The sequence below is a fragment of the Wyeomyia smithii genome, chromosome 2 (assembly GCF_029784165.1).
Source record: "Wyeomyia smithii strain HCP4-BCI-WySm-NY-G18 chromosome 2, ASM2978416v1, whole genome shotgun sequence".
Taxonomy (NCBI): domain Eukaryota; kingdom Metazoa; phylum Arthropoda; class Insecta; order Diptera; family Culicidae; genus Wyeomyia; species Wyeomyia smithii.
The window spans coordinates 51,870,838-51,882,384 of NC_073695.1; the positions used below are offsets into that span (position 1 = coordinate 51,870,838).

At 38.8% G+C, this 11,547-nt stretch overlaps 1 protein-coding gene across 1 annotated transcript; it reads right to left on the reverse strand.

The window, feature by feature from the left end:
* Position 1: 1 nt before the first annotated feature.
* LOC129722752 (uncharacterized) lies at positions 2 to 11,127 on the reverse strand. Its single transcript, XM_055676452.1, has 4 exons — positions 10,951 to 11,127; positions 10,795 to 10,893; positions 347 to 432; positions 2 to 291 (listed from the first exon to the last, which is right to left on the reverse strand). Exons 2-4 carry the CDS (start codon positions 10,822 to 10,824, stop codon positions 174 to 176), a joined length of 234 nt encoding a protein of 77 aa, XP_055532427.1. The 5' UTR covers positions 10,825 to 10,893; positions 10,951 to 11,127; the 3' UTR covers positions 2 to 173.
* Between the last annotated feature and the right edge of the window lie 420 nt (positions 11,128 to 11,547).

Sequence of the window (11,547 nt, forward strand, 5' to 3'; positions counted from 1 at the left end):
CGAGTTTAACGTTTTATTGATTAGAATAATCTGACTGATTGAGTAATTTAAAACAAACCGTAAGTCTTAGAAGATTGCTGCGCTCCGGCCAAGAGTGATAATCGCGATATCACTTTGTTATTAATGTTATTTCGAATACCTTTGTTTACTATATACAATTATTTCTTTGCTTGCTAGTGAATTCCATCCAGCGGCGAGTAGCTTTTGTACTGATAAAGTTCCGGGCCTCCATAGCCGTACAGAAGTTTCCCTTTGCCGTTTTCGTCATAATACGGGTATCGGTACTTGGGTCTGTTGGAAGGGAGTACTTATTTTTTTATTGTTGCGAAAATAGCATTTGTTATACCTCTCAAAGTACTGAAAGTTTGGCGCCTTTGGCTGGAGAGTGCTTTCTGCCATGTTTACCAACAATGTTGCGAGGAGTGCAAGCAGCTGTGAATAGAAACAAATGTAGGTTTAGAATATTTTCCGGTTAAACTTTGTTTACTTGATTAACTGCAATGTAAGTCTGTTATAAAACATGGTAAGCATCTTAGTTCTCAGTAATAATTTATTCTGATTTTAGTTTAAAAGAAATCATCAGAAGAAGTAAAAAGAAAAGTAAATAACTTTATCCGCCAATTTAATATTATTTTCTAATAAATTTAAATCGAAACCACTAATGGAATAGTTAGACGACTTTGGAGTTTAACTTCCCCAAGCTATACGACCCATACGCTACGATAGTGCGCAATAAACGAACGTTACCTGATAATGTTGGGGTTAGCTGTTACAAGGAAATTTATCGCTCTTTAACCCAATCCCGGCGAAGAGAATTCAGTTTTTACCTTAAAAAATAAACTTTAAACTCTTTTTACTCGTAAACTAGATATATGCACAATTGACACACACTGTATTGCATATTAAAAATCAATCTGTTCTCTAATGATACTGGCATCACTCGCCGGTAATGGGTTAAGACCTCGCATAAAGTATCCAAGAAAGTAATTTCCGGTTTGATCTGGTCTAAAAAGGCTCCATATCGAACAATTGAAAATTTACACTAAAATACAGTGTAATATTTGAATATTTTACATGAAGGCAAAAAAGTTGTTCTTATTTTTAGTATCTATTAGAAAATTCTGATTTGAGTTGCAGAGGCACCTCTACTTATAACTCTGGATTGCTAGTGAATTTAGGAACGGGTATGTGTGGCATTGAACTCGTGTCGTGTACATGTGCTTACTGGTGAATGCCGATAACGACACCAGTAGAAAAATTCGTCAACACCTAATGGTAGGAAATTGTGACTACTTTGGACTCCGGAGGATGCTACGCTTGAATAAAATCCGCTGCCGCACGAAGCTGACCATCTACCAAACTCTGATAAGACCGGTAGTCATCTACGGTCACGGAATTAGGACCATGCTCGTGGAGGACCAACGGACGGATGCTTCGAACGGACGATGCTGCGTACCATCTGCGGTGGAGTGTAGATGGAAGATGGCGGAGGCGAATGAACGAGTTGCATCAGCTGCTGGAAGAACCACTAATCGTTCAAACCGCGGTAATCGGGAAACTATGGTGGGCTGGGCATGTGGTAAGGATGTCGGACGAAAGCCCGGTGAAAATGGTTCTCAATAACGACCTAAATAAAACGAGGCGCGCAGTGAGCAAGGTGGTTCAATCAAGTGGAAGACGACTTGCGGGGCCTCCGCAGACGAACTGGCAGGTGAGTTGTACCCATGGACCGAATTGAACGAAGGCGACTTCTTCGAACAGCAAGGGGTATTTACTTCGACCTGGAGCTGATTAGAAATGTATGTTTTCTGAAAAATCTTATATCGATGATCATAAAAATAAAATCAATTAAATACAGTCGAATTGCTTTACTGCATAAGGGAACTGCTCCATTATTCATCTCATTAAGCCAATATTCACGAAGAATGCACGGAATAAACACTAAATTTTTACGAAATTATTGAACAATTAAACTAAATATGCTTACGTGCTCTTATGGAATCGTTCTGCATTATATATTTAGTAAAATTAGCTAGATGTATCCTGTATTTTGTAAAACAAACCATTTTTCACAACGCTTTCATATCCATCTCAAAACTTGAATCACTGCTCAATTATTCATCTCACGACGCCCCCATATTCATCACACTGTTAATCATGAATGAATTACATTATCATGAATGAACGTAGCCGCAGCCCGTCGTATTAGGTTACCTAGATATCCGCTGCAGTTGTTTACGTGCAAAATTGGCAACCTTGGTAACCACTACAGTGTTGTAGATTTATGTCAATTATGTCGGAGTAATTCAGCATTTTCTGTATGATTTGTTCTTATTAACAGAAACTGATTTGGCAACTTTTGATTTTGTTCAACGCACTGAAAACAGATGAAAATACATACAGTTGAAATTTAGGAATTGTAGAAATTCATCTCATATAATTCTGCTAATTCACGCTTGTTTTAGAAAATTTGAAGTGAACATTTCAAAGATAGAAGTATTTTTAGTGTAGTGAGTGATTTTATTTGGTGATTAAAATAAAAAGTGGTCCGCTAGTGATGAAAAAAACTTTGGTTGGCTGCTGAACGAGTCCCGTTGTAGCCGTAGAGAACAATGCGCGGATTTTGTTTTCTGAAGTAGGTGATTGAATTAAATGAGTTCTCGAGTGCAGATGCTCGACTATAATATCAAATTTAGTGCTTTCAAGTGAGTTTTTGATGATTATACTTTGAGGAATCTAAATTGAACTAAGAAGAATCCATTCCATGGATTAGCAGATTGGTTTAAGAAGAAAATATGCGTTTTTTTTCCTGTTTTCAATTGTGTTTTCATGTTTCATGAGATGAATATATGGACTGAGATGAATAATGAAGCAGTTCCCCTATAATGCATTATATGTGATAAATTAATCCACCTAGCGGTCAGACCCAGCCTTTTTTATTCAAACTTATTATTTGTAAAAATAGATTTACATGAACGCTTCTATCCGAAAAAGGTATATTCACTCTTTGGGCTTTGAAATATTGATGTTGTAATTGAAGTATAAAATATGGGATTTGACGGAATGTTAGTGCCTCAGAGATAGCGAAATAGAGGAAATGACTCTTAATTTCGAACAATTCAATCCTGAGCGATACTAGGAACGGCGCGATACCAGGAACGTTTAAATAGTACAATTTTACATTTAAAGGCCACGTATATTGATCAAAGCAAATTTTAAATAGTCTCTGAATTTCTTTTCTTTCCATAGCTTTTGAACCACATATCAAATTGTTATGGAGTTTGTTATTTGTATGTTTGAGAGATGACTCGTTCGTATGACACTAGTTATGTTCGAATAAGTCGTGTAATCTTTGAGATAATAAACTTTCGTTGTTTTAACAATTTAATATATAACGGTTGCTTCAGTTCGATTTTATTCAAATGAAATGGGAACGTATAGGGCAGCCAAACTTTGAAACCACGTGTTCAATCATAATTTATCAGTTAACTCTTAACTAGCCCGTTCATCTGATATCAATATTGTTCAAATCGATTTTGTAGTTACTAAGATAATGAAGTTTCGTGATTTTCACATTTCGATACATCACAGACGAATTTACAGTCCGATTACAGCAGAATTCGATAGGGTGTTATGAGGCAGCTAGATTTTTCATTCTACACTAATTTTGTGGAAATCGGGTCAGCTATCTCTGAGAAAAGTGAGTGAGTTCAAGTAGTCTTCGGAATATGCTCGTTTTCATAGCTGGATTTCACATTTTTTTAACATTACAGGCAAAGTAATAGTCCGATTGCAAAACAACTCAATAGAATCTTATGGGGCAACTAGATCTTCCATTCGACACTAATTTTATGAAAATTGGGTAAGCCATCTCTGAGAAACATGAGTGAGATTAAGTTTTTAGTCTTCAGAACACGTTTCTTTTCACAACTTTTGAACTACAAATTCAATCTTCATAAAATTTAAAAATTAAAGGTATTTCAGGTAGCCCGTTCATTTGAAATCAAAATTTGAAAATTTTGTTCAAATCGGTTGTGCAGTTTCTGAGATAATGATGTTTCATGATTTTTACATTTTGATACATAACCTCTAAACTAAATATCCGATTACAATATAATTCAATAGGGTCTTATGGGACAACAAGACCTTTCATTTGCAAATAATTTGATGAAAATCGGTCCAGCCATCTCTGAGAAAATCGAGTGAGATTGAAAAGTTTCACATACACACACACACATAGAGAAAATGCTCAGCTCGTCGAACTAAGTCGAGTGATATGTGCCATTCGGCCCTTTGGAGCACTTTGATACCTCCGGTTTTGTCAGTGATTGCACCTTGATAACATTTGCTGGATTTATTTTTCATCCTAAATAACAAATTTTAACATTTAAAACATAACATTCAAACAGGTATGAACATACACATACAAATAACATAAAATAAATATGTTTCAAACATATGACGCGAAATTTGTTCTTGATCATGGTACAATCGAAACGTCACTGTACTCATATTTAGGTTGGACTCAATTATATATGATTCGATTCAATATCATTTTAGATTCGATTATTTATAGTAGGATTTTTCTTCTCTTTCAAATATGCCATTCTTTTCACAACTTTTGAACCACGTGTTCAATCATCATATTTCATCAGTTATCCTTTAACTAGCCCGGTTATTTGATACCAATATTGTTCAAATCGGTTGTGTTGTTTCTAATATAATGAAGTTTCGCGATTTTCAAATTTTGATACATTTGAGACAAAGTTACAGACCGGTTACAGTGAAATTCAATAAGGTTTTATGAGGCAACTAGACCTTTCATTTGACACTAGTTTTGTGGAAATCGGTTCAGCCATTTTTGAGAAAAGTGAGTGAGTTTAAATAGTCTTCGGAATATGTTTCTTTTCAAAGCTGGATTTCACATTTTAAAACATAACAGGCAAAGTAAAAGTTCGATTGCAAAACAAATCAATAGGGTCTTATGGGGCAACTAGACCTTCCATATGACAATGATTTTGTGGAAATCGGTCCAGCCGTCTCTGAGAAAATCGAGTGAGATTGGAAGAGCGTTACACACACACACACACACACACACACACACACATACATAAAATGCTCAGATCGTCGAACTGAGTCGAGTGATATACGGCATTCGGCCCTTTTGAGCACTTTTATACCTTTAGTTTTTGTAGTGATTGCTATACCTTTCTAGGAGAAAGGCAAAACATTAATTTCAAAGTTGTTGGAAACAAACATGTTAGTGATGGACCTCCCTCAAAATTTTGGTATGTGTCAATTGCTGCAGCTATAGAACGGCATTTCCATTTGATAACTGCAATTTAAAGCAAAGCAAAGCCTTGGTGCAACATTACGATTCGGAACTCGACCTTCTGTTTATTATTCACAGACTTCGCAGCCAACTGTTAAGTGTACAGGACGATTGCGGGGCTGGCACTACGATCCTACTGACACTAAAAGTCTCTCCCACGTCGAGACTCGAACCTACGACGACTGGTTTGTTGGGACAGTACCCTACCTGGAGACCAGCTGGGAGGGCAATATGATTACGTTGCAGTTAGCAAACGGCTACCGTAGATTTGTTATGTTATGTTAGTCATCTTTGAAATGAAAAGAATCAAGATGAATGATAATATTCTTAATAATTTTCAAATGGGTGTCCTGTAGTGATAAGCGGCAGCGCAATAAAATATGCCCATGATAAATAGTTCAATTTTTGTGCGTTTAGTGCTGTTAACCAGGCTTCTGTTTTTTAGCATATCAACAAAATATAAGCGGAGATTTTATCAAAGTTTCACAGTTTTTTAACAGTTCAATTCTACCGAGATTTTTATCGAGACTTCAGCTGTCGAAATCATGGCCTACACTCACTGGGAGAGAGACCACGGAAAAAAATCATGCATGGTCCAACAAACTACTCTACATCTTACGTCGTCGGTGCTTCTACTTCATGCAACGGTACTGCCACCAAGGATGCCTGTATGTGAAGCGACAATTCGACGAAGCTAGTCTAGTCGATGCAAAATTTACAAGAGACGAAAAGAAGATGATCTCCGACGAAACCCGACACGTTTTGAAAGCTTTGTTAATTCGAAACGTAAAACGAATGGCTTAAAAAATACTACAAGGTATACAGCCCTAGGGTTGTATGGAATGGTGACGTGGGACTAAACACTGTAATTAGGGGATTTTTTGTTACAAAATATATAGAGTCTGCAAACAGAATCAATGTGTTTGCTCAGCGACTGTACGTATTTTTATTTTCAGCCTCCCCTGGATATCAATTTTTGAAATATATTCAACAGCACTCAAAATAATATCGTTTAAATCTGACGATATTGTGCAAACAACATGTATTTGACAAAGCACAAGCATATCGTGCTTGTTGAAGAAGCACCAAGAATTGCTCGTAATGCGTCAAAGTCAGAATTAACTCTATATCCTCAAAACTCAAATCCAATAATGCTTACGTTATCGTAATGAATGGTTTTGTCTTATTTAACTCTGATTAAATCAAATCTATAACATGAATCTTATTTTAAAAATAATATGGAAGCCCTTACAAAGGTTCATTAATTGGCAAACATAAGAAGATATTTTAAACACAATTATTAACAAGTTCCAGCAAAACATCGTAGCAATCCACAATTACATTTTTGTTTTTTGCTTGACAATTCGTTTCATTTGTCTACGACAACATTCGCTGTATTACGAAGACAGCTTATATACGTTTATTATGGTAAAGCTTAGAATAATAATATATCATCTAACAACTTTGAAATGTCAAAAGAGATTCTGAATGAATCTTAGTAAATAAACAAAAAATTCACAAGCATTCCCAGGCTCTTACTTTTCTCTAAATGTATATAGGGTAAGGAACGGCTTAAGCAGCGGTGCCTATTCTAATCAGTCGAAATAAACGGGCCTCGAATAGTACCGCTGCAGTACGAATAGAAGTGTACCGCTGAAATGTACGAATAGAAGAGTACCGCTGCAATCATAGACGACGAGAGACCTGCGCTTCTTTACTACACTGGTACTGTTGCTGTTACCGGCATGTTTTCTTTCAAGACATCAGTTTTTATTAGGTTCTGGAAGCAGGTTTAGAAATTGTTCAAGAATGCGGATTGTTTCAAACTTTTTGGAAAACTTTTTCCTTCGAGACATCATATTAGTCTAAGCTCATGGAAGCAAAAAAATGACCTATTTGGACGGGGAGACTGTCAATTTTTATTTCGATATTGGTGCATAAGAAAGGTGATAAATCTAACATCTCTAACTATCGTTGAATAACTTCTTTGTCAGCTAGATCGAAATGCAAGGATATGCTATTCAGCTCGTGTCGAAATTATATTAGGATCTCTCTACATGGATTCTATCCCAGACGTTCTGTGGACATTAACCTGTGTGAATTTACATAATTTTGTATCGGCGCAATGAATGGTGGAGCTTAGGTTGACGCCATATACACCGACATTATTGCCGCGTTTGACACCGTTAATCATGACCATGAGTTACACCGTCTAAGAATTTCCAGTGTAATTTGCAATTGGCTTCGTTATTACTTGAGCAACTGACAGCTTTATCCCATCCTCTGGCTTACTTCAAGGAAGAAATTGGGGCCCTCTGCCGTTTTTTTTCAAGGATGTGACGATACTTCTTGTGAATGATGGAATACTGAATTATGCTGACGACTTGGTAATCTTCCGTACTATACAAAATAAAGCTGATTGCAAAAGAACTACAAAAGCTACTGGATAACCTTGTTCATTGGTGCAAGTCAAACTTCTTTCAGTTAAGCGTGTTGAAGTGTTGCATCTACAAAAAGGGCGACAAGCTGGAGTGCTGCAATTACCAAGCAATCACTCTGTTGAACGCTGCCTACAAGGTACTCTCCCAAATACTTTGCCGTCGACTATCACCATTTGCGAAGTAGTTCGTGGGGCACTACCAGGCGGAATTCATGAGTGCCCACGCCACCACGGATCAGATATTCGCGGTTCGGCAGGTTATGCAGAAATGCCGCGAATATAACGTGCCCACACATCATTTGTTCATCGATTTTAAATCAGCGTACGACACAATCGATCGGGACCAGCTATGGCAAATTATGCACGACTACGGATTTCCGGACAAACTAACGCGGTTGGTCAAAGCGACGATGGATCGAGTGATGTGTGTAGCTCGAGTTTCGGGGGCACTCTCGAGCCCCTTCGAAACCCGAAGAGGTCTAAGGCAAGGTGAGGGTCTCTCGTGCCTACTGTTTAACATTGCCCTGGAAGGTGTCATTAAAAGAGCGGGGATTAACACGAGTGGCACGATATTCCAGAAGTCGTTTCAACTGTTTGGTTTCGCCGACGATATCGACATTGTGGCTCGGACCTTTGTGGAGATGGCGGATACGTACATCAGACTAAAGGCTGAAGCCAAACGGATTGGCCTGGTCATCTATGCATCGAAGAAGAAGTACATGAAAGGAAGGGGTTCACGAGAAAACAGTGCTAACCTCCCACCTCGAGTTCAAGTTGGTGGTGATGAAATCGAGGTGGTTGATGAGTTCGTGTATCTGGGCTCACTGGTAACTGCCGACAACGATACCAGCAGAGAAATTCAACGGCGCATTATGGCAGGAAATCGTGCATACTTTGGTCTCGGAGGACGCTCCGATCAAGTAGTATTCGTCGCCGCCGACCGAGTTAGCCATCTACAAGACGCTGATCAGACCAGTAGTCCTCTACGGGCATGAGACATGTACTATGCTTGTGGGGGACCAACGCGCCCTTGCGGTCTTCGAGCGGAAGGTGTTGCGTACCATCTTCGGTGGACTGCAGATAGAAAACGGAGTGTGGAGAAGACGAATGAATCACGAATTGCAGGAGCTGCTCGGGGAGCCATCTATCGTCCACACCGCTAAGATAGGCAGGTTGCGGTGGGTTGGGCATGTTGAAAGGATGTCGGCCCGGTAAAGATGGTTCATGAAACCAATTCGTCAGGGACGAGACGGAGAGGTAAACAGCGGGCAAGGTGGATCGATCAGGTGGAAGACGACCTGCGGACCCTATGCAGACTGCAGAGATGGCGAACTGCAGCCATGGACCGAGTGGAATGGAGACGACTCTTACGTACAGCAAAGGCCACACCACGGCTTGAGACTGTTTGGTAAGGTAAGTAAGCGTTGCGTGATCTCATATCGGTGGCTTGAAAGACCTATTCTCTACAACTACATCATAGATGCTCAGGTGCTTGAACGATGTGATAAAGTCAGAGATATTGGCCTGTTGCTACATTATTCTAGTCGGACATCGTCCAGCTAACGGGCAAAATCGTAGCCCGAAACCGATCAACCAAAAAGGTAGTTTTAAATCCTTTTTTATGTTTTGTGAGAACAATAAGTGTTGTTTCATTAGGACTACGATGTCTGATGAGATTGAATAAATGATAAATGATAAATGTAACCTCGAAGGATTTTCTAGTATCATGAGGAATAAATGTGCAAATTTGTCTGTAGAACGCGTAGGTGAAGTGCAAGAGAATTCTTCTATATATTGCTTACACGTTTAAACAACCGAAATGCCTTAAAAAAATCGGCAATCTTTTAAAACTGGTAGCTAGCACCAAAGGATAATATGTTTCTGCAAATATTTTTAATTTCATTGCGTTGCATGCGTGGATTTTATCATAATGAGCAGTTTCCGGATTAGTCCACGGTCAAGAAAATGCAATCATTCTTCCACAAAATAAAACATAATTTGACTACCACATTTAGATATCAGCGGATCCATTAAAGCTTCACATGCTTGATATTATTTTGCTCTGTGAAATATAATAAAACCATGCTAAAACTGTTTTCATTGAAGTCAATTTTCGTTCGATTTAAGATCGATTTAAGATAATTGGGTCGAAAAAACATTGAAATTTTCGATTTCTCAAAAATTCAAAATGGCGCCATTGTTGCCACTTAAGGTGGAACTGGTCCAACCTCGCGGAAATTTGTTTTTGCATCAAAATACATATAAAATCATATGAAGAAGCCAAGGCAGAAAGTAAATTTTTATTGCACTGTGTAATTTAAAGTGGACTGAAATACGAAAAAACCTTGATGTTTTTTGGCTCATTAGGCAAAAATCATCCAAAACCGTTTCTTAACATAATCGTCCTCTTATAATCCATAGACGCCCTGTTCTGGAAACACTGATATTACGCGGGTTCCAGATTTTCGAAATGATTGCCAACATGACCCAGTTACCAGCCTCGCTTGCGCTTCTTGAAAAAAAAAAAAAAAAAAAAAAAAAAAACTAAACTGTGGATGCCTGTTGAGTTTGTTGTATGTTTTGTTGTGTATCTGTTTGTCTTAAGTCAAGTCGAGACGTACGTCGCACACACTACCATCGTCATCGCGGCTGAGCAGATCGCGAAAGTGTTACATCGATTACGTAAAGCAAGGCACCGTGGTAGAGTAAAATAAAACGAGCAGCAAAACGCTCCGCACTTCACTGGTCCACTTTAGGGCATGTAAACTATCGATCATGTTTTTCAGCAGTGATTTCCTGCTAATGATATAAAAGGTTTGCGAAAACAACAACCACTGTTCAGCGATCGAAACGTCGCGCAGTTCAGCGTGAAAGTTTCCAGGACACTTTCTTCGGTTCGCTTTTTACGCATAAATTCCATTTTGCACGTAAGGCACGTAGAGTTTGTCGTCGATTCGAGTGGCAACCTTGTGCGCGAATTGGTGTTATTGATTCGAAAAACAAAACCTCAAGAATTACTTACGGTGAAATATACGGCATGAAATCGTGGCATGTTGGCTGCTGTTGCACGAAAATTCGAGGACGATAAACCGCTATAGCGTTACGTGCGAAGCTCTGGTTTCTGTAAAGTAAGATACCGTTTAGATCAGAATTGTACGGCTTCTTTACGTAATTCCACCTCGCCACTTGCCGGTAACAGCGGTAATGATGCTGTCGATGCTGTGCAGAACTGGTAAAGCGAATCCAATTTTAACTGCTGATATTCCATCAAAAAACGTACAACAACCACGTTGCTGCTATCGCCGAAGCCGTCGCAGCTGTTTCTTTTGAATTCCGGCTCAAGACTGGTTCCAAGCGTTTGGAGTTTAGAGAATCACGATTGGGGATCGCACGCCCCGAGACTCGTTGTGGGGCACGAGCGTGAAAGTACGTCATCGTTTACTGCAGCTGGGTTGTTAATAATATACACATATCGTGGCCATGGCGTAGTTTTATTGTACACTATCGGTGGTAGGGTGGAGTTACAATGCGTTCATGGTCTGACGCTTCTGGAAGGCAAAGTGGGATAATGTTTGTTGAGTTTTGACGGAAAAGTCCCTAAAAGCTTCTGACGACATGGTTTAAACCTGCCACTAAGATCTTTATCGGTAATAATTTGGAGGAAGTTGTTAAAAACTGTTGAATTAACCTTAAGTAACTTTAATCTATTCGATAGACAATCATCGAAAGTTCGCACATTTTTTGCAAAATCAACTCAAAACTTGTGCGACTCCAA